Source organism: Lipophrys pholis (genome assembly GCF_963383615.2).
Source record: "Lipophrys pholis genome assembly, chromosome: 2".
Classification (NCBI taxonomy): domain Eukaryota; kingdom Metazoa; phylum Chordata; class Actinopteri; order Blenniiformes; family Blenniidae; genus Lipophrys; species Lipophrys pholis.
The window spans coordinates 21079177-21103722 of record NC_137636.1 but is presented as its reverse complement, the minus strand read 5'-3'; the positions used below and the strand labels follow the sequence as shown (position 1 = coordinate 21103722).

The 24546-nt window shown below is 41.2% G+C and overlaps 1 protein-coding gene across 2 annotated transcripts in view; it reads right to left on the bottom strand.

Moving 5' to 3' along the window:
* The window catches only part of mtss1lb (MTSS I-BAR domain containing 2b), a 78148-nt gene that overhangs the window by 4834 nt on the left and 48768 nt on the right, over window positions 1–24546 (bottom strand). The window contains exons 4-13 of one of the 2 annotated variants that reach the window (XM_080493300.1): window positions 17893–17977; window positions 17097–17188; window positions 16304–16378; window positions 11136–11293; window positions 9758–9865; window positions 9175–9272; window positions 7987–8260; window positions 6961–7035; window positions 2907–3062; window positions 2264–2458 (exon numbers count right to left, since the gene is read on the bottom strand). In XM_080493300.1, the coding sequence (XP_080349426.1) occupies window positions 2264–2458; window positions 2907–3062; window positions 6961–7035; window positions 7987–8260; window positions 9175–9272; window positions 9758–9865; window positions 11136–11293; window positions 16304–16378; window positions 17097–17188; window positions 17893–17977 (1316 nt within the window). The remainder of the gene's footprint in view (window positions 1–2263; window positions 2459–2906; window positions 3063–6960; window positions 7036–7986; window positions 8261–9174; window positions 9273–9757; window positions 9866–11135; window positions 11294–16303; window positions 16379–17096; window positions 17189–17892; window positions 17978–24546) is intronic. The other variant, XM_080493299.1, reaches the window with a different exon arrangement.

Here is a 24546-nt window from a genome sequence, read left to right as displayed (position 1 = left end):
TAGAGTTTATGAACCCGACTAACTCTTGGGTTAGTTTTAAACCACGTCGTTTCAAGTGAAAAGGCCAAATTATTGTGTTTTCGTTCCCCAAAAGTAGCGCAATTACATGGCTACGATGTCCGTTAACATGAAAATTATGTAGTTAGCATGCTCGGCCATGTGTTAGCATTTTTGGTTATTTTTGTAAAACTCACAAACACATGCAGCAGAGAACAATACGCTCAAAAGATCAACAATGGGAGTACACTGACAATCATATGGACAGACGACCAAGTTGGATTGTTAATACGGTGACCATCAACTATATAACTTCCAAAAGGAGGCCGCCATTGTTGTTATTTTCCATCTACTCTGTGTAGAAGAACAATATACTACGAGTTTGATGTACACGTGTAGCAGCACTCCTGCATCTACAGAGATGGAGCATTTTCAGAAAACTGTGTTTTCCTCCATTTATAAGGAGATGGAGATATAGCATTTTCCAAAAATTCCACCTTGGGAGCCATTGTCTAAAAGTAGTGTTCTCAGTGGCTTCCAGCACTGTTGCCGTGTAATGATGAGTGCAGCAGCCATATTGATATCTTTAACTTTAGTATATCTAATCCATCATTTTGATATATTTATCAGTCAGAATTAAAATCAAAAGTCATGGATGTGGTTAAATGTAGGTTAAGAGTAAAGTATGTTGTTTGTTACAGTCTGAAAAGAAGCATGCAGAAATGAAAATCAACCATCAACAGTGCTTCTGGAAGGCAGTTTTTTGTCTGTACAGTTGATACATCAGCTTGATGTTCTCAGATAAAAACACATGAACTATTGTGAAACCTCAGGAGGCTGAACAATCATTAAAAGAGAGGTGACTCTGCTGCCCTGCTGCAGAAAGCGTTCTCTCAGCCTCAGGTTAAAGGTCCTCCAACAGGATAATGACACAAAACACACAGCTGAAAACACTCAGGTACTATAAAAGACTGGGCCAGGAGGGAGCCTTCCACAATGCCTGAACTCAATCTACCCCCCTGTCGATGGAAAGTCTCCTGAGGAAATCCTTCAAACTGGAGACAGCTGACGGAGCCTGATCTGACAGATACAAAGTACCTGCTGATGGGTGCAGGATTCTCCTAGAAAGCATCACAAATGGCTCGTTTTCAGTGAGTGACTGAGATAAAACATGAGCTCAATGGTCCGATTAATTCACTTCATCCATGCCAGCTTATTATAAAATTATCCCCCAAGCACCAGGATCTATAACAGTAACTTCTGGGGCAATTTATTCATCTTCAAAAATGTTTCTGGTCATGGAAAGTTTGAGAAACCTTAAGGTGGAGCCTGCAATGATGAGCATATGTGATGGGACTACGTACCAACTTATTTAACCTGAGAAATTCTGCTGTCTTAAATAATCATGAATAATAATTTATTCACAACACCCAAGGCCACCTTGCAAAAAGTTAAAAACCATGTAAAAAACAAATAGATAAATAGTATTAATACGTCATGGTAGTTGGTGTCCTGGTATGAGGACTTTCCAGTGTTGTTTCTTTTTTTCTCTTTTTTTATTTAATCAATTTCATGTCAATATGACATATGTACATACATACATACATACATACATACATACATACATCATATATGTAATTTAAAATGCCTGAAAAGGGGAAAAGGAAGATTCAATTATCTAGTTTATGATGCAATAACTCAGCAACTTAGCAATATAAGCTCAACCTCCTCCATGTTTACAGTCGAATGCCTTTAGTCTTAGGACCCGTTTAAATGACAACATTTCAAGTGAAAACACATTGTTTTTGTGTTTTCGTTTCAGAAAAGTTTTGCGTTTACACAGCAACACTATGTCAGTTGCTATAGAAATGGCAGAAACGCTGAAAACAATGTAGTTTACACGTATGGCCCCTAGTGGGTGCTGTTATCTGGGGACCCTTCTCAAAACGTTGGTTTATTTTGAGTGGCTCCGAACAGCGTTAACGCGCAACCTGACACCCAGAATGCAACAAAGGTCTTTCGTTTTCACTTCAAAACGTTATCGTGGAAACGAGGCCTTAGTCTTGCTGCATTGAGCAACTAGAATAATTTCCTACAAGCCACAGTTTACAAATGCTGTTCCCACACATCTAGAAAGAATGTATGAAGCTCTGCAGAGAGGCTGATGGAAAGTAACTCTGCAATCAGGAGTGCTGGAGGAGGAAGACATCGAAAGCACGACTTGTTCTACTTACTGAGTTTTATCTTGCGTGTCATGCAGCATTACCTTAGCAGCGATGGTTGCTGGTGTCATCCTGGACGTCTGGCCTTCGGCGGGGTGGGACGGCCCCGCGTATCCCTGGGAGCCCGGAGACCCGTCGCTCTCCCTCAGCCGATCCAGAGGCTCCTTCCTCCTCTGCACCGGTGCAGCCGACGCCGCCGCCGCTGCCGGCTGCTCGTACTGACCTGCTTTGGACCAATCCTGAAGAGGCGGGTGGAATTATTAAACAAGAAGAAGACGCCGGGAGGCTTAGCATCAGACTCGTCTGCTATCCAGCAGTTTGAAGCCCTTCATCTGAGTGCAGGAAAGGGGGCCTTGTTTGGAGGGTCGGTTCTGGGTGCGTGCATGTCAGTGTATGTGGACAGAGGCCTTCCTGGGAGTTCAAATGTGTTCATGTAGATGACTGCTCAGTTTTGACCAATCACCAGCTGGTAGATTGGGAAAACCAGTGACAGGATGGAAGCCGAAATCATCGAAAACACAGCAAACAGTGGAAATAAATGTTCAAACAAAAGCAACACGATGTGATTACGAATGAGTTAATAAAGTGGTGGAACTTAAAAGTAAATGAATGTGTGGATTAAGTGATTAAGCAGGAACAGAAGAAAAAAGGTGCAACAGAAGCGATGGGAGTGAATGGAGAACAAACCTTCCACACAGGGACCTTTGATGTGGGAGAGGAGGAGCTGGATCCAGAGGGGCGGATACAGGGTGGGGACGCAGGAACAGGAAGAATGACAGAGAGAGGCCTGGTGGAACCAGAGTGAGAGAGAGCGGGGCGGAAGGTAGCGAAGGACGAGCCAAACTGCGGGACAAGAGACATCGTCGTGTCATCAGAGCATGAGAGAGAGAGAACGGCGGCAGGCCGTCGAGAGGTAGAGACACACAAGAACCCCTACGGCAGACAAGTTCTTAGAGTGAAGAAACAGGATCGACTAAGCAGAAGGTCCGAAAGCAGAACGAAGCCTCAGAAGCTAAAGCAGCTTCCGATGCACATGCAAAATAAAGATTCTCTACGCACAGTAGGGCTGCACGACGTTGGTTTACGATCACATTACACCATCAACAAACTCCCAAGAATCAGATGTCTTGTGTTCTAGGATCAAATAACGGTGCTATTTCTCTTCTTGAAACTGTTTTATTTTATTCTAATGAAGTGAAAAACCATCTGTTGTCAACACTATCAATTGCAGTGGGACTCCATCTGATTGGCCAAATAGGTTGACATGTTAATATGTTAATCCACAGCTCATAAAAAAGTGATTTATTCCAGTTCGGTCGATCTTTTGCGATGCTGTGTGTACATGGGGCGACTGCAGGTTCGATTCCCTATCTCTGCCTCTCCTCATGTCAGCGTGCTCTTGAGCAAGACACTGAATCCCAAACTGCTCCCAGTGGACGGACTGAGTGCCTTGTATGCGAGCTGAATTAGTGCATGAATGGGTGTAAAGCAGTTTGGGGACTGCCCAAGTGGTGGAAATTTATTTACCATTGAAATCGCAGTGACAATCCATGTTTGATATATCGTGCAGCCCTCATGCACACTAAAAGTAACTAGTATAAGAGTAGCTAGAGTCAGTACATCTGGAAAAGACAACATGTTTGGTCATGGGATGTGTAAAAGCAGCCAAATGAAGCTTTTCTACATAGTTCAGTTTGATTCGATTTGATCAGATGACCTACGTAAAGTAGATTCCTGGGGTTTTGAGATTTCAAGTTACAGTGAAAGTTTATTCATTTTTACCTGGGCATATGATAACTTTACATAAACTCAGAGACATGGTATTGATCATGTTATTGACAGAGAAACTCATAAAACCACTTTGTAGCAGAAGGTGCTGTATTCAGTTATTTGACTGATTGATGCCACTGACCCAGATTAAGGCCCAGTTTACATGATGTTTCAGGTGAAAACGCATCATTTTTATGTTTTCGTTTCACAAAAGTTTTGCGTTTATGCAACAAGGTTTTCAATTCGATGTTGAAATGCTGAAAACGACGCAGTTAGTTATGAACACGCGACCAAGTTGCGTTGTTATTGCGCTGACTGTCAATTATAAAACTACCAAGTCCTGGAGCAGGTCCTGGAGCAGTGCTTGAGACAACTTGTGTTTCCCCATGTTTCCATGGAGATGGAGTTGAAGCATTTTCAAAAAGTTCCACCTTGGCAGCCATTTTTAAAAAGCTGTGCTTTCAGCGAGGACCATGAAAATACAACATTTTCATAAAATTTTGTGTCCGTTTACACGACAATGGTGCGTTTTTGAAAACGAGCCTACTAAGTCTCCATGGAAACGAGGTAAAATGCAACTTTTTATGCTCAGAAGCTGGACAATCAGAACAGTGTTTCCTCCAGAGTGTCATGACTTCAAGTCCAAATTCTCCTGGGACTTGGTAGTTTAATAGTTGACAGTCACCAAAACAACAATCCAACTTGGTCGTCTGTGCATACAAATGTCGGAGTACTTCCATTGTTAATGTTCAGAGTGGATTGCTCTCTGCTGCATGCGTGTGTGGTTTCATGACAAAAATGACCAACAGCACCAACTAGTGGCCTAGCATGAACTCTAAAGGGCTTTCAGGGTTTCTGCTGTTTCCGTGTAAAAAGACATCATTTTGAGAGTATTGCTGTCTAAACGTGAATCTTTTTTTGAAACAAAAACCATAAAAATGATGCGTTTTTGCTTGAAACGTTGTCGTGTCAATAGATTCTAATAAAGAAATTGTTCATCTCTTCTGGTAATACGGGTGAAAGCACTGAGACTTATATTTTCTTCATATTAAACCAAATCAAAACATTTTGAGTTTTATTTTTCGTCTTCGTCTGCAGCTGCTTCTGGTCTCAGGCTATGTATTATTTGTAAAACAAATACTTAAGTTAAACAAAGGGTGCAAATTGTCATGGCTTTAAAGTGTCACTCATCACCCGATACCCGACAAACCTGATTCACAGAGGAAATGAGAAGTTTTCTGGGAGTGTTTCGGCTCAGTGCGTTTGTCAGAGCGACCAGTGGAAGATCCACCTCGACAACGTGTGCCTCTCAAATTAGAGGTGGATCACAGATGGCTGCGCTCGCAGCTCCTCAAAGACAAGCCGTTCATGCAAACAAGCTGTTGCTGTTGACAGATGCTGCTCAAAATGAGGGATGAATATTTACTTGGGTTATATGATCTTGTTGCAAACAGGTGTGCACATCGGTCAAAGGAGGAAGAATGAAAGGGAAACGACGAGCTCGACAAATATAAATAAAAGGAGAATCTTTGATTCCCATCGCGAGTCGTGTGGGAGCGTCTGCACCAATTAGTGGGACTGGGAACGCAGCGAGCGCAGAGCTTCACACTCGTTGACCCGCTCGGAGTGGAGGAGCAAATGTAAATGTGAGAACTAAAGTCAAACTGAGGAGGCGGCTTTTCTGTGGGAGATGAAACTTTTCTGGCTACAAACAGAAACAGCAAACACGGAGCGGGAAACGGGAATTCATCTGGGCTGTGTTCTCCCGGCTGTGTGAGCTGATGTGATGCTCTTTAAAAGCCTCCTCTCCTGGAGGGCCCATTAAGCCCCCGGGGAGACTCCATTGTCCGCGCTCCGGTTGCTGAAGTCCCCCGGTGTTTTCAGAGAGCATTGATCCTCTTACCGGAGCTCCGCCGCTCAGGTGAGGGTAATTCACGCTTAAAAACGGCACGCTTCATGAAACTCAACGCCAACACTGACCGCAATTATCACAGCTCTTTCAATAATAGTCTGTTTTCACTGAAAGAGGTTGTTTAGTTTGGTGATTCAGGATTAGGTTGCTCAGTAAAATGAAAATGTCCCACTAAAACATGTAATAATTAGCATTTTCTGTAAATAAGGACAATTAAAGCGAGTGGATTTATGTCCATTTGCTTGTTGCTCTCTGTCTCTGTTCTCTCCTTTCCCCTCGTTCTATCAACTAACAACAACTGGAACAGCAGAAAGCCTCCACCTCTCAGTCTGGTTCTGCAGGTTTCTTCCTGTTTCAAGGGAGTTTATTCTCTGCCTGCTCATGCTGAATTGTTGGTTTTTGTTTGTAAAAGTTTCCTGAAATGACTGAGTTGTACTTGTTGCTTCTTTTTTAGCCTGACACTGAAGCAGCAGCAGAGATTTTTAATTCTCCAGAAATAAAAAATATCACCCAAGACTTTTCTGTTATTCTTAAAACATCATATATGATAATGTATTCTTTTTCAGTACCTTTTTTAATTTCCATGATATATAAGCTAAAATTTTAAAGAATAAAACAAAAAAAACCCTTGAACTATTTTATTTAATGTGCAATAAATCACAATTTTTTTGAGGTTTTACTGCTTGAATTGAAAGTTAGCAAAAATAAAATGTTTCATTGTACTTGAAATGAACCTGTATTGGGCCGATTTATAATTTTTGTATCAATAGGTCTTTTTGTGTTTGTATGGTGACAGAAACACAGACCATTAGCACAATAGTGCATTAAAAAAAGTAAAAGAGTTTCTGACCCAGTTTCAGGATACAGTTGAAAAATCTAAAGGAATTCTGGGCAGTTTGTAATGAACAATAAACTACGTGTCTGCATCAAACATGCAGCTTACATAATAACTGTTGTCCAATTAATTATTCAAACTACAGTAAAAATAATGGTTTGATATCATGACTGCATTTTTCTCCCTGCTGAGACTTCGACGTGTTCGGTGTTGAAGATACTTACGGTGGTTGGGGAGCTGCACTCACTGACTGACTGGCACGTTTCTGAGGCCTCTGACGACGCTGAGCTGGATGACTTCTGCAAAGGAAGCAAAAAAAAAAGCAAGGGAAAGAATTAATAAAGCATAAAATGTTGTAGACACCAGTTTAAAACCACAGTGTTTCGAGTGAGATCGTATCGTTTTGTCTTTTCGTTTCGCAAAAGTTTCACGTTTACATGGCAACATTTTGAAATTAAAGTATGTTTATATGGAACCCGAACAAACATGGAGCATGATGTAGCAGGCCACTAGTGGGTGCCGTTGTTTGTTTCTGTAATGAAACTACAAACACATGCTCTCAACATTAACAATGGGAGCACACTGACATTAGCAATATTGAAAAACCCTTAAAAACATATTTTCCTCACTTTATTTAGCAAATGTTGCCTTCTTAACAAGCTGATAATACCTTTTGTGTCTGCAAATGAGTTTATAGATAAGAAAATTAGATTGACCAGATCTTCAAGATCTTCAGTGGAAAATGTAAGAAAAAGTCCGCCAGGTCTGCTTCATATCTGACATGTGACATTCTCAGAAACTTATACGTCGAACTGCTCATTCTATAAATACCAATTTTTCCACAAACAAGGCCACATTTTGACTCAAACTGGCTTTATTTTTATTCAAATATTTGCATGGTCAGAACCAAATCAGTCTCAGTGAGCATGAGGAGACAATCATTTAGCAAAACAAAGATAAGGAGGAAACAACACAATTTAAAGAAGGAATAAAACAACATTTGAGAGTATGCAGATGAAACACATTTATATGAAAATGTACCACTGTTTAGAAACCTTAAAATCGTGAAGTTTTGAATCAGTATTTCCTTGTTAGGAATGTTTACAGGTCTGATAATTACACAGGATGTAAATAGAGCATGTAAAACAACTCAATAAGCAGAATTTGTATCACCTGCATCATTGTTCCGATAAAAACTTCCTGACTTTCTGTCCAAACGTGAATAAACCTGTGGATTTCCTGCTTTGTACCTGACTGGTGATGTCTGAAGGCATCGGTGACGGAGGCTTGGAGTAGATGTTGGCGTCCTGCGACACAAAGCCCGAGTCGTGGGAAGACACGCTGCTGAGGCGGTGCGCGGCGATGCCTCCTGGTGGAGGGGGCTGGTGCGGCAGGCTGCTGCGGTAGCGATAGGAGGAGGCGGAGGATGAGGTGGGCGAGTGGGGCTGGGAGCCGCCCCCACCGCCACCGACGCCGCCCCCTCCTGACGAGCGGGAGGCACTACTGTGGGCGCTGTTGACGCTGCTGCAGGGGGGTTAGGGGGGTGGGGTGGGCAGGACGGGGGGTGGGGTAGGAGGGGGGAGCAGGTGGTGAAGATGAAGATGAGTCCATGATGATCAGTTTACGAGATGGAGTGAAGTTCAGGGGCAAGTCGCCGGTTGGCCGGGTTAGAAGAAGCCATGAAAGTCACAGCAGCAGTTAGAAGAAGAAAAGATCCGGAAAGTGAAAAATGAAAGTAAAGCAGGTAAACAAGCATCGGACAGGAGAGAAAGAGGGCAACCCAACACAAGAAGAACAGAAAACATAAAGAGTGGAGAAGCAGCAAGAGGGTGGGGGTGGGGGTGGGGGGGGCAGAGAGTGAACTGAAGAAAGTGTAACATACACACGCACACAACAAAATCCAACACAGCCTAACATAGAGTGCAACACAACACAACACAACACAACACAACACAACACAAAATACAGACCAAGACATAGTACAACCCAATTCCTAAAAAAGTTGGGACCATGAGGGCAATGTAAACCAAAACATTTGACAGCAGTGATCGAACAAACTTATAAACCAATATTTTATTCACTATAGAATAAAGACAATATACCATATGTTGATTCTTTTACGAATCTTATAAAAATATGAGCTTGTTTAGAAACGGACCCAGAAGAAATCAAATCAGTTAGGACAAGTTCAACAGCTAATAAAGCAAAATAATAGGACATGAGTTTTTACGATTTTCACGTTAGCAGATCTCCAAACTGATTGCATCCTGGTTTTTTTATTTACAAATTGTTCCAATTTTTGTGGAATGAGTGAAGTTGGCGCACAGCTTACACCACAGGTAAAAGGCTGTGACCTACAAGAACGTGTGTGTGTGTGTGTGTGTGTGTGTGTGTGTGTGTGTGTGTGTGTGTGTGTGTGTGTGTGTGTGTGTGTGTACCTGCACATGCTGCTCTTGCGTGAGCCAGAGCTGCTGGGGGATGAAGGAGGCGTTTGATAAGACCAGCTGTAATCTGAACCTTTCAGATCCTTGATCACCTGAAACAACAAGCGGATCACGTCAGCTCTTTATTCTCATCGCGCTGTTTCTTTGCTCTGTTCAGCCGCTACGTACAGGAAGGAACCCATTCACACCACGACGTTATAAGTGAAAACACATTGATTTTGCCTTGTCGTTTCAGAAAAGACTTGATTTTTGAAAAAGAAAGTTGTCCACAGAAACAGCAGGAATTCTGAAAACGATGTAATTTTAATGCTGGGCCACTAGTGGGTGCTGTCAACTGTAAAACCACCAAGTCCCAGGAGAATATGGAGGGAGAGTCATGACACTCTGGAGGAAACGTTTTTCTGATTGTCCAATATTCATTTTCTACCTGAAAACTGTGTCACGTAAACGAGACACAGTGCAAAAGTAGCAAATAACAAAACCCGCGGGTTACTTCCTGAGATCTTGGAATGAATCCATATATAAGTTATTGAAACGAGAGACGTTACGAGTTATGTGTGATGTCGATGTTGCCCACCTGTTCGCTGGCGGGGGGCAGTTTGTGAGGGTCGGTGGTCAGCACAGTGAGGTCGTCAATGATGGCCTGGAGGTGGGTGATCTCTCCCAGCATGGCAATCTCTCCGTTCTGAAAGAAAAAAAGCATTCTAATCAACCACGTTTTTAACTACCAGGCCAATAACACAATCCTTTAACCTTTTTAGATACAATGAAGAACAATCACTTATAGTGTAATAAGATATTTGAGCCATTATCTTAATGATAGTTGTTGTTGTTATATTGAAGAGTAGCATTTGAGAAACAAATTTGATAAATTCAGGCAAAATTGTAGATCAAGTCTGACAGGAAGGAATTCGCCTCAATTTGGGGCAAGAGAAAGAGCAGTTTTTTTATCGGACAAATTATTGCTGCACAACATCAAGTGAACATGTGAACACGGCTAATTTTGTCAACGCTCGGGTTCCCAAAAAATACGACGATGATGATTTTAATGCCTTTGAGATTTCTACTCTAAAATCCCAGTGCTCTTTCTCACGCCCTGACTTGACCCCAGCAGGGCCTTATTGGTCAGTAGGGCTCCATCATGTGTGAACGGAAACAACAGCAATTTGTATAATTATGTGTTTAAATCATGATAACAATCTATTTGTCATATAACGTTTCGTCTTAGAACACATCTAAGATATTATGATTAAAAACATAAGTATTTCATTATTAATCACAATTTATATCGCTACTACGCCATCAAAAACATTACTGCAGATATTTTATCTAAAGTCAACGCAGTACTACAAAAATTTGACCAGTTTTTCAAACAGCAAAACAGTAAAACTTCCTGTCATGTTGACTGCTTGGCATGTTCGCAGTGGATCACATGAGATCTAAGCCAGGGGTGTCAACATCAGGCCCGTGGGCCAAAGCCGGCCCACAAAGGTTCCAAGCCACCAAACCACCAAGCAAATTGTAAAAATGATAAAGAAAACATTGATTCAATTTTTAAAAATGTTTTTTTAATTCTTCGAGTAGCGACAGAACATGAGACTGAGATATTGTGATGCTGCCATAATAGTAAGCCACCTGGTTGCTATCAAACTGGCCTCAAAGCCATGCTGAAATTTGTAAAAACACCCAGAATGCAACAGCTGGAGGAGAAGCTTTCTGGACATTTCACTGTATTTTAAACCAGAAGCTTTCAATGAAATTGGCTTCATGTTGAGATTGAAGTCACTTTCTGTGATAATTGTTTTGTGTTTTATTTTGTTTTGTGAAAATATCGACATTTTCATCACGTGGACTCTGCGCCACAACAAAGAAGAATTGTGTGTGCCACACCCCTGCTCTAAACTGTGCAACAGATCACTTCCTATTGTCCCTCGGTTTGGAGGCTGTCTCCTCACCACGACGGGCTGCAGGAAGCCGATGAAGGTGCAGAAGCGACCGCGCTCCTCCACCAGTGCGCGGCGCACCGCCTGCTTCTCCATCTCCTCCATCAGCAGGCACATGTCGGTCACGTCCTGCATGGCGCTGTCCAGCTGGGGCTGCAGGTCGCCCCGGCCTGCCAGGGTCAGACACAGGTGGTGAAAAACACGGATGGCCTGAGACAGACGGGCTGAAAAAGGTCGAAGCAGCGGAGGTGGATGAAAGAGGAAGAAGAGAGAAAGATGGAGGGACTGGAGGGGCTTGTGAAACACATCTGCATTGATTCCTCCACTCAATCAAGCTGCTCACTCATCTTGATGGATACGATCTCTGGTCTGCAACAGAAACACCTCTCAGATCAAACCCAGCCTACCATCTCACACATTCTCTCTGTGTGTTCTGTTAAAGTTTCTCCTTTTGGGAACATTTCCAGACTGTTTACTTGCTGTGGCTAGAAGCATGGGCAGCCACCTGGTTACAGTCTGTGCAAATACACAATTTTGCCTCCTCGTATCCAACATAATTACAGTATACAGCCAAAACACACACACACACACACACATATTGTGTAAAGAAAAAAAAAAAGAAAAGAGCATCACGCACTGGGATTACACATATCTCATAACAGGAAAGTGCATGTAGAGTATAAAATCACAATCGTACCTGCTATCGAGGGAAAAAAAAGAAGATGAAATGCACTGAATGGAAAGCAAGACATGAAGTAACTCTTTGTAGTGTTGTGTTGGGAGATAAAAGTGAGCACAGATGTTGGGAGAATGAAAGCGGGAGCATGGTGGTGGAGTGAGATGCCTGCAGAGGCACTACAAAGCGAACCAGCGCTGGAACAGCCATGCAGGAGTCAAAGAAGACGTTCAGTTACATCATGCACAAAGAGCCTGGAACCTGAATTCTTTATTAAATCAGATCATATTAAACGAAACAAGAAGTTCATTTCTAGTTGTGGACGCTGAGATAAGTGAAGCTTGTCCAGGACCATTGTGCTTTTCCCCTCTGCCGTACATTTCAACTCTTTTCCCTGTGTAGATTGTCTTTCCCTGCATTAGAGGGTTTTTTTTTTTTTTAAAGAGATAAAACAATCATGTATAATTTGTTAATAGTTTGACTTTACAAAGTGACAAAAGTTTAGAGAAAGTCTTAAACTATTCCTCAATAGCCGCATTGAAATGTACACATATTTGAACGAGTGTCCTATGAAGGGTTAAGCCAGGTCAGATCCGTCCCTGAAGCATTAACGCTGCCTCTGCTTGGAAGCTGGTTCAGTTCTCTCTCATCGTGTGCAAGTTCACACAAACACTTGCATTGTAATGACGGTTTTGCTTGTTGTGGATCATTTTAGATATGCATGCGGTCTGGATTTCAAAGTAAGAATAATTCTGCAACAAGTTAATATATTTTCCATGTCTCATAAATTCAGCAGTAAAAGCTCTGCGGGCAAAAGTGGTGAGTGTGAGTGGAGAAGCAGTGAGCGACAGGCTGATACTTACCCTGAATCTCTATTACAGGGACAAACACCACAGCCAAGAGGAGACGACAGGGAGGGGGCAGCAAAAAGAAAGCAAAACAAAAAAAGAGGGGGACAGAGATAAGAGGGGGGGGGGGGGGAGAAATAGCAGAACTTATTGTTAAAGTTAGTACAAAGAAGCCATCACACGACAGCCACGGTGCCGCGGGTTAGAGCAAAATAATAGTACCACCAAGCAACAGCTGGCGCACGCGCACGCGCACGCACACGCACACGCACACACACACACACACCCTTAACCTCGACAGTCAGTCATCAAACAGGATGTCCAGTATAAAGACTGTCATTAAAAATCTTCATATTTTGGCGTTAACAGTGTGACAGAACCAGACAAAATCATCTAGTACATGTGTCAGAGTGATGGACAGGTTTACAACATGGCTGATTGCTCTCTCAGACTTTCTGTATCATTGTAACTGACAGGCTGAGATTTCATTATTTTTGTTAAAAGAATGAGTTCAAATCTTTGGTTTCAACAAGTGTACCTGGTCAGAAAACAGTTTTTGTTGCATGTTCTCACAGAATTTGTCTTTAACAATCTCATGATTCAATAAGATGCGATATGAGATGAGACAATGCGATGCAATACATTGTGATTAGATGTGATACAATAAACAATGATGCAATATATGTCACTATATGATAGAAAATGATGTGATACATCACGCGATGCGATATTTTACGAGATGATACATCACAACGTGACACGTGCTGCCGAGTCATTCGTCACAATGTGATACGTCACAATGTGATACGTCACAATGTGATACGTTACTACGTGACACATCACAATGTGTGTCAGTGGGACGAGTCACAACATGACGCTTCCCAATGTGATGCGCTACAAATGTCACAATATGACAGTCTGACCTGCTACTATATGATCTGCGTGTTGTGCGACACTTCACAACTGATATGTCACAACGTGATACGTTACAATGTGAAATACCCCTAAGTGCTATATCACATTGGGAACTGCTACTTCACATTACAATGCGATGACGTTACAATTTGATGCAATTTGAGTCTGCATATACACACTGTTGCATGTGATTTCAAACATCTGGTGCTCTTAATATGTTTTAAGGTGAAACACATGAGGAAGTTCGACCTTTAGGTAGAATTTACTGTATTTCTTGGAACAAGACAAAACCAATGTGGATTTATAATCTTAATCTCAAATAGTTTCTCTCTCATGTTGGAGTTTGCAGAACCGCTTTACTTAGATTTATAAGATAGCCGTTGCTACTATTATTTATAGTATGAAGGAAGCAATAGAAATAACTCAGCGTTAAGAAGCTACAACCTGGAATTGAATCAGTTCGTGAAACTCTCCAGCAGATGGCTCCACCTGACTGTGAGATCACTAGAGCTTTTATTCTACACTGAGGAAAATAAAACAATACAAATAAATGAAAGATTTATGAATATGTCCAAACATTTCAGTAATATATCACCTTTCAGTGATATATGATGTATATGCGCTAATGAGCCAGAACATTATGACCACTGATTATCGACACTTTTTGGTGGGGTATTTTAGGCAGCGAGTGAGAATTTTGTCCTCAAATCTGACCTTTTACCAGTGAAATATAGGACTATTTATTTAAAGCCTCAAGAAGCCACTTCAGAAGAGCAGCAGGTTGCAAATTTCTTGGCTCAACAAATGGGTCAGATCAATTCAAATAGTGCAACTCTTGTGGTCAGTATTGATTAAAATTGGCCACAAAGAAAATGTGAACCATTGACGTTGTTTGATTGATGCAGATCAGGAGTAAATCCAAAAACTAATGCTGAGGTTAATACATATTTTAATAGAAATGTGTCTAAACACAAAGTGCATCAATGTCTGTAGGATATAAAGCAGTGAAAAGGAGACACACAGTTATAGACATAAAGCTATGGCTGTTGGTGTAGAGGGGGGTGTGGTAAGATGAGCCACTTTATCCTGGAGGTAAGGATAATTGACACAGAAATAGAATGAAAACACATACGTTTATTTCGGGATGTCTCTGATGAAATGAAATTATTAGAATGCATCTTTGACTAAGCTGCTCAAAATAATGACTTGTCAGAAAAACTGCTCCTGCTCATGAATGGGTAAGTTGAGCCATCTTGGGGTAAACTGACAATCTGAGTTTTAAAAAGTAAACCTGAGCATATTGTGCTAACAAACAGTTTTAACAGTTTAGAACATGTGAGAACAAACCACCAGTTAGTTAAAAAAAAAAAAAAAACTGTTATTCAAAACAACTATTCCAACTGTCAAATATCGGTTGAAAATGAACTGTTGCTCCCTCCGTCAGTTCCTCCAGGCTTTTGAGAGTGAAGGAGCTTCTTCAAAGCATCACTCTGTGGGAACGACGTCTCACCCTTTTCCTTGAATGCAAAGATAGGTTGAAACCATCACATGGTCGGCTCGCTCCTTCTCCACCCCCCGGAGAGGACTCTTTGCTTCTGTTGCTCCACCGTACCCTACCATTTCTACTTCTTTGTCATGGACCTCCTCAATGTTGCCCTGTCAACATTTATCTCCTTTGCCACTGATCTGATTGGATTCCCATCCTTTTTTTTTTAAACTTTATTTTTATTTAAATTTTTCACAGGAATTGGCAAGGTACAGAACCACTCTGTAAAGATTCCCATCCTTGATGTAATTGGCTGCTCTTGTCATCTCTTCAAGGAGTGGTGAGCCCCACCTTGTTATCCTCTTGCAGGATATCGGCCTTTTCTACAACGGTCAATATACTGTATGACAAACACACCAGACCAGTTGTGCATACGCAACTGAATTACAATTTAATACGTCAGAGACCATTGAACCAGTGGCTTAACTTACCCCATAGCCACCAGTTTGGAAAAAAAACGGGCTCGCTTTGAAATTCAGGCCAATCTTTTGTTAAGTGATTCACATGACTGCATACATTAGCAAATCACCAACATGCACAATATCAAATTTTAGACCTGGATAAATTTGCTTTGGCATAACAGTCATTTGACCTCTGATGCACAAAATGGACTTTGACAAGCAACAAACTGTTTTTGATGTAAATACAATACCAACCCCCATCTCCCATGTGCTTGTGTACCTGGGTACAAGGGGTGGGTCAACTTCCCCTCAGGCTCAACTTACCCCAGTCGCCCCTATATAACAATAGTTGTATAATTTTACCTGTAGAATTATAAATGTATATATATTTTGACATATCTTCTACAGAAGAGTTGTTTCAACATATTTCTCTGCCTGGCAACTGAAAGTCAGAAGCTGCTTCAGTTTAATCTCTCAATGGGGACATAAGACTAACCAGCTGCAATACCTCCTGAAACCACCAGAGGTCGATAAAAACTCACATTTCATGTGATGAGGCTGTGTGAAGTCAGTGGTTGTTGGTTCTGCATCTGTTTTTATATTAATGACAATCAGATCCAAACCAAAATCTCTGATCCAGTTCTGTCTCTTTCTTGTTGTTTTTTTATTATTTACAGTGAGACCGTGAAACAAAGTGGATGTGCAGCTGACGCAGGAACATCTGTGACAAAACTCGCTTTGACCTTGGGCTCTGTGACTTGACCTTGAGTGTGAGACGTGAGAGGAGCCGATACCTTTGCGAGCCTTCTTTTGCAGCTTCATAGTGTCGGATGACTTCTTCTTGATCTCATGACGTGACCTCTTGTACTCTGGAAGGAAAACCAACGGAGGGGTGTCAGTGGGAGAAAGAGAAGCCCCCATCCCCCCGGGGAACATCATGTTATCTTGCATTTCCAATTGAAATGAGAAAATAGAAGCTCTGCCAGCGTGCCTGAGGGGAAATGCTGAGCAAGATCATGAAAAGTGTGTATTATATTTGGATCAGTCCATTATGTGAAGAATCCAGCATAACAGCAAATCAATCATAGCTAACATGGTACTGAAACATGTTACACAGGGAGATGTAAACAGGTAAACCAGAGTCATGTTAAGTTACATAGTAACATAAAAAAGTCAAATGAAGTAACTTTATTCATTCACTAGTCAAATCTTCTAGTTGTTATTATTTAAAAACATTTTTTCAAACTGTGACCCAATCGACATTTAAATCCCAATGACATGGAAATGTGTGTGATCTTCCATAATCAGAGAAAACTTGCAGTAATAACTGGGTACCAGTTGTAGACTTGGATATTAGTGATGCATTGATACCACTGTTTTAAAGGATGAGCACATTGACAAACCTTTAGCTACTTGCCATTAATTCATACTCCATAAGCAAACGTTAGGCGAAGGCTAGGAGCTGCCATGAACTATCCCTGCACAGAATCTAAGTCGATGCTACGTCTCCCCTAAACTCTCGAAAGTCTTTAGCATGTAGCATGTAGTTATTAATCTAAACTAATCCTACTTTTTGATTATATTTACCTTTGGCATGGTCTTTATCTAGCTGGTTGGCCGTCTTCTTCCAGTCCTCGATCTTGTCCTGGAGAGGAGTGATCAGGCTCTCCATCAGGGCGCTGAGAGGGATTACAAAGCAAATTAATTTAAACTTAGTTATGAGGAATATGATGGGTCATCATTGATTTTTTATTGATTTTTTTCGTTTTGCTTTGCTCTGATATGTTTGTGTGCTTGATTGTGTTTTTTATTTATTATCAATTTGCTTCTGTTTTGTTATTGTTATTACCACATGTCCAATATAAACCTTTTCATTCATTCACTAGTTGCGGGGGATTAATGTGAAGAATGAGTGCAGGACCTTCACTCTTCAGCAGTTAGATCATTTAGTGAGTGTGTGATGAACTGACTGATTAACAATTAACAAGCAAAGATCCTCAAGACTCAGTGAAAACGACACACAGCGTCAATCACAATAAATGAAACCCACTTAACATGTTTAACATCTGGAACACTGAGCTGAGTTTTTACCACATGTATAAACGTGGTGTCATTTACATGAGCAAAGATAATCATCATCATCATTATGGCAATCAGGGCAAAAGCTTTTGTTCAGTGGAAAACTCATTAAAGAGTCTGAGAATGAAGGAAAATGTGAAACAATGGATGAAACAGATTCTGTGAGGTTTGCCGGTCTGTGCTGGGTGCCAGTGGAGGTCATGAAGTGAGTACAGACGGTGTTCCTACGTGAGTCCACACAGGAAAACGTCATGATAGCAACATGGTAAACGCACCAGACTTGAACCGGTAGGAAATGTCTTACTTGGTGAACTGGCGAAGTTTGGCCTCGATGCTGCGATGCCTCATGCACATCCTGGTCAGAGCCGAACCGATGTCTCGGGTTGCTCCTGGAAACACAAGAACAGGGAGGCTCATGTCAGAAAACTAATCTGAAAAGTATGTACCAGGACTTAAAAAGAACTTCAAGACTGTATATGAAGCTGGAAACATGGAGGTTCAGACCTCCGTGTTTCCAGGAGTCCATCAAGAAAACAAAGGACCAAGCTTGCTCCTTATTAGAGATGAGGATCAAAAATCGAAAAATTATCAGGTTGGTTTCATTTCAGGAGAAAGGACGACAACACGGCAACGTGGATATTTCATCAAAGGAGTAAAATGTTATCAATTCCCTTCCCAACTTCCTATAATGTGCATAAGTGACTGCTCATGTAAACATGATGGGACTGCGTTAAAGGTAAAAATACCCAATATCAGTAGTGAGAGTACTATGTCAGGGAAGTTAGTTTACAATTTATTCTAACCCTAAAAGTTTGTGTTGCATTCATTAAATAGGAAAAATACCAATTGTTTTCAGTTCAGAGGATGTAGCAGTGTTGTAGTCTTTTGTACACCATATGATATACAAAAAATGAAGATTGACAGAAAATTCTTCCATCTTCTACACTGCTTTATCCTGTTCAGGGTCACGTCAGTCGATCCCAACTACAGTAACTACGGACAAGGGCAGGTTCACCTGGACAGGTATCACAGAACAAACACGTACACATAGAGAGAACATGCAAACTCCACACAGAGAGGCCGGTGCTTGAACCTGGGCTTTCTCACTGTGAGGCAGGAGCACTAACCACTGCCCCACCGTGCGGCACTGACAGAGAGTTAAATGGGCAATTTAACTTTAAATCAAACTATCAAATAAAAATCGATGTATTGCAGTAGTAGTGTACTTGTTTCCCATTGCATGGGTTTGGACTGTAGGAGCAAGACAGAAAACCTACTTTTGCACAGTAAGCACATGCAAATTTCCCACCTACAACCTTTTCGCTGTGAGAGGACAGGGTTAACCACAACACAACCATGCAGCCTTGTACAAAGTCTGCAGATCCCAGCCGGGAACATTTCAGGAGCGACCAGCAGCGGACAGAACGACTGACAGGCCTGATCGTCATTAATGAAGCGTCACTTGTTCGCCTCAGTTAGGTTGCATGAACAGGTACAGCATGCGTCAGCATCTACAGCTGGTTGAGTAATAATCCTTCAAAAATAACCTCATTTAATGCAGATTGAAATTTTTAATTAACTTTTTCAGGATTTTAAAAACAAATGGAAGTAATCAGTCAAACTGTAAATACTGAAACGTGACATTGGAGGCTTGTTTGCGCGTACGCAGCTTGTTTGCGCATACGTGGCTTGTTTGCGCGTACGCAGCTTGTTTGCGCGTACGCAGCTTGTTTGCGCGTACGCAGCTTGTTGCACGACATTGTGGCTTATTTTATCATTCTAATTTGTGGTGGTTGCCTTTACATTACATTCAATTCTAATAAAACATTTGCTAATCCAAAAATTATATACATATATGCAAAAACATCAGATATACAGGATTGTTTTCTAATTGCTGTATATTCCAGATTATATATCAAAACTGAGTCTGAGACATGAAGGTAAAGCTCCTCACGATAAAGAGCATTTCCAATTACCAATTAGCAATAATGCTAATGTAAAGCAGACCTGCGTAAACTCAGAGGCAGCTGAAGCTGCTCATGCTCAGCTCTCCATAAACACGCCGCTTTACTGAAATACCGTATTTACCAGAATGAAAGTCATTACGAAATGAAACATCTCAAACCTTATTCGTCACTAATCCACATCTACGACAACAAGAAGTTGCTTTATTGCTCCACAGAACAGGTCTATAAATAACACTTACACTCCAGCTGTGAGTGTAAAGTCACTGTCGGGGAAGCACTCGGACATATTTCACACTGAAGAACAACAACAGAGCTTTTGTGATCTTTTACATGCAGTCTGTGTTTATAGAAGACAGCACACACACTCCGACATCCATCCAAATAAAGTAGTGTCTCGTGAGCATGTGTGTGTTAGTGTGAGTGCTGGTCGCCCAGAAACACACTTCCATGAACCTGCAGCTGTAAACAGAAGCTATTTAAAGTCGGCGGATCCAGGCGGAAAACAGTGACCCTGGAGTTAAAGTCAATTTAACTGATTGTAGACAACCTCCAAACAAGGAACTCTAACACACCGAAAAGAGGGGAGGCTGACAGAGAAGACAGTAATCACTACCACCATTGAAATGTACACACTGGAAAATTCAGATTAAAGCACAGCCAAATGGGATTTCCTGAAGAGGCCGTGTTTATCAGAAGGGCTTACACAGGCTTACCCAGTGACACACAGCAGAGCACAGGGAGGAAGGGCGTCGACATTACAACAGAACCACAACAAGAACACCTGAGGCCTGGACCATGAACCGTGATAAACATATCCAGGGTCTCTCTCTCTCTGTTTCCTGGGTTGACTGATCCGGACATCCGCGGTCCTGATAAGCGTTACTATGAAGCAAGTTGTCAACTCACTAGTGGAGCTAAACAGACTTGGAACCAGTCAAGAATAAAAACATCATTCAAAGCTTCAGGGACGAGGATTTATTTCATTATGTCAAAAAGATTGCTCTAAATGAATTTCTCCTCTACACTTGTCTGCTGAACCCGCCCACCAATCACCATCATCCAAGAATAGGCAGGTCATTTTCCAAGAGATCTGATTGGTCAGGAGGCGGAGCTCTGACTGCTTATCCAGAACATAACCTGCTCGGGAGCAGGTTAGATGTTCAGTGTAAGTTGCTGGGGTGATTTATCCCGGTGAGAAGTGAGTGTCGTATTGCGGAGAACCTAGGGTTAATCCTTGAATTTATCTCGACAAGAGAAAATCCAGCGTCGTAGTACAGGCTTCTGAAGAGGCTTCAGTCACTTGATCAACATTTCCTCTCTTGTTTCAGCTTTGAGAGTTGGAATGATCACTATCGGATGATTCGTACAGAGACGGGGAGAACATTCAGACTCAGACCCCAGAATGCTTCAAGCAAAAAAGTATAGTTTTTTCATTCCCAAAAAAGTTTGCGTTTACACTGCAACATCTCAAAAACAATGTCCGTTTTCACAGAAGTTTCAGAAACACTAAAAACAACAAAGTTCCTATTTCAGGTTACAAAGAACCACTGTTGTTGGGGTTATGAAACCACACACACATGTAGCAGAGAACAATACACTCTGAACATCATCAATGGAAGTTCACAGACATTCGTATGGACAGACGACCAAGTTGGATTGGTCCCAGGAGAATACAGACTGGGAGTCATGACATGGCCACGCCAATCAGATGCTAATCAACAAACTGTGAGAAACAACAAATCCATTTCGCAATAGTATCACTACGGTATCGGTATGGTATCAGTATCAGCAAAACCTGCTTTAGCTTTTGCTTATTATTAGAACACAATTGAGATTAGCCCAAATAGGATTTCTTGAAATCTGGATCCCTAAGAAAAAGCCCAGTACCCTCAAAAGAGGTCTCTGGATCATAGTGAGGAGGAATCACACCTTTTGGACGATTCTCTCAGAGTGAACTCTTAGAAAGCAGTGTCCACCTGTGTATCTGCAGGTATTATTATTATCATCCTCAGCCTCATCCTCATCATTATCATTATTGTTATTGTTATTATGCAGTCAACAATGTTTCTCTGGACTGCCTTGCTAATGAGAACCTTATCATTTTGTCATTCAAATCATTCAGCCTACACTTAAACACATCTAAAGGTTGAACCGCACACAGACAGACAGACAGACAGTGATACACACAAACTTACACTGTGTGCTGTTCACGTCCGGAGAGAGTCGTCCATTCATAATTAACAAATTCCTCCATCACGCCTCCTGTTCTACCCGGCAACCATTCATTAAAGCGAAGCACCCCTCCCCCCAAACACACACACACACACACACACACACACACACACACACACACACACACACACACACACACACACACACACACAGTGTGCATGCCGATCAGCTGTGGCATCAAGAATTTATTCTGAAGCGAGTGTTCGGTGAAAGTGGTCTAAAACCAAATCAAAGACGGTGATCTGGAGGATGACACTAAGAGAGGACGAGGCTCACGGTGAGGGACAGAGGGCGTGAGTGAGGAGACGTGAAAAGAGAAAAGCAAAAGATTTGGAAAGAAATGAGAGAGGAAGAGATGGAGGAGAGAGGTCGCCTCGCACATTTTAATGAGCTCTGCAGGAGGGAGAACCATGGGACCAGAGTTATAGCCAAGTGTGTGTGTGTGTGTGTGTGTGTGTGTGTGTGTGTGTGTGTGTGTGTGTGTGTGTGTGTGTGTGTGTGTGTGTGTGTGTTCTCTTCCTGTTTGTTGGTTACTACCAGACATCTAAGACTCCACAAGAAATCAACAACACACTGCAAACATCTGGAATACGGCTACTGTCTGCGTGAGTGCATGTGCTTTCATGTGTGTGTGTGTGTGTGTGTGTGTGTGTGTGTGTGCGTGAGTGAGTGTGTGTGTTAGTACAGTAGTATTTACGGTGGAGGGATTACCAGGAATTAAATTCAAAGACATGCAGTAACACCAGAAAGCTTGACAACACATGTGCTAAGCCACATTATCTGCATATTAAAGAGTTAACATGTGACTTAACAGGTGATGTACCAACACACATCCAAAGAGAAGTATTCAGATGAGGATTTCATGTGTTCAAAGTAATCAAATTCATCAGGGGGTCACCAAAATTAAATCAAAATTTCGTGAAAAAAATCCACAATAGGCGAGATGATCTGTCACAATGTCAGAGCTGCAGGAGAGATAGAGCAGCAGAAGAAACTCAGAAGATATTGCAAGACTGAAGGATTACAACACAGAAAATATCTGATAATAAAGTTTGCAAATAAAAGTCGTGAGGAGCCAGGTGTGTCTGAGCCAGGAGATGTCTCTCATCCCAATAACATGCTGAAGCTGATTTGCACCTGCTTTTCAAACATGTTAAAAAGGGACACAATCATAGAAAACACAAACACTTTCAGACACATTGCACATTATACATTAATCTATTGAGACAGACCTTGTTAGAGCCCGGTATGCAACAATGACCCAAAGGTAATAACAGGCCAATAATTTAAAAAGATTCAACAAGAATGTAAATGTGATATCTTAATATGTTTGATGTTATACATTATTTTGCACTGATTATTGGAGAAATAGATTACAGATTATAGAGAACAGAAGACTATAAATGACAAACGTGTTAAAAACGGACACAATCATGTCACAATGTCAGAGCTGCAACAGTAATCATACATGAATACTATAAACTGTATATAGATATACGTATAAACAAATAGTCCAAACTTTTAGAACTCGTTCAAGTTCAAATCCAAACCATAAATCATTGACTCACTTTTTATTGTAATAAAATGATTACAATATTAGGGGAACGATATTTTGCCTGCCCAATAATGTAATATTTAAAATTTTGGGCTCAGTATATTGTTACTTTATTGACCACTTGTTACATTTTGGGTTTCATTACATTTTTTATTTCTCTTACATTTCTGGCTCAGCACTTTTGTTACATTATCGACCAGTTAATACATTTCAGGTTTTATTACCTTATATTTTATTACAATTCGGGTCGTTGTTACATTTTGGGTCGTTGTTACATATCGGGCTCTAACAGGCCTTGTTCATTTGACAACATTTCGAGCGAAAATGTATTGTTTTTGTGTTTTTGCATCATTTTTGCATTTACACAACATTTTGAAAGCCATGCTTGTTTACAAAGAAATGACAGACACATTAAAAATTATGTCGTTTTTAGAATAGGCCACTAGTTGGCACTGTTGGCTGTAATGAAACACACACATGCAGCAGAGAACAATCCGCTATAAACATACACGGAAATTTGTATGGACACAGACGACCATTCAGATTGACTGGATGTCCTGAGTGGACTGGACCGGTAAAATTTATAATTTAAAGTTTTTCTTTGTTGAATCGCAGCATATATGTGATGAAAACATCAATATTTTCACAAAAACCAAACAATTATTAATGAAAATGACTCCAATCTGAACATAAAGCCAATTGTAATGAAACCTTCTGGGGCAAAATACAGTGAAATGTCCAGAAAACGTCTGTAGTTGTTGCATTCCGGGTGTTTTTACAAACTCCCTTGACAGCATAGCTTTGAGGCGAGTTTGATAGCAACCAGGTAGCTTCCATGGCAGCAGCACAATCTCTCAGTTCAGGTCTGTGTTTTGTTGTGCCGCTACTCTAAAGAAATTTGTTAAAAAAAATCAATGATTTCTTTGAAACTTTTACCATTTGCTTTGCGGTTTAGCGGTCGGATTGGAGCCTCTTGACGGTGTTGACCCTCGGGCCTGATGTTTGACACGGCTTCTCTAGAAAAACCTTCTCAGATCTCCTCTCTGAGATCCGGAATAGCAAATCGTCAAATGAAGTAAAACACTGGCACTCTCACCAACATACAGTAGCAGGAGCTTTTAAAACCAAAGCAGTTTGCAGTTCTATAGTTCTGCTCTACATTTCAGAAACTGCCTTATACTTTCAGCACTTGGGTACTAAGGTA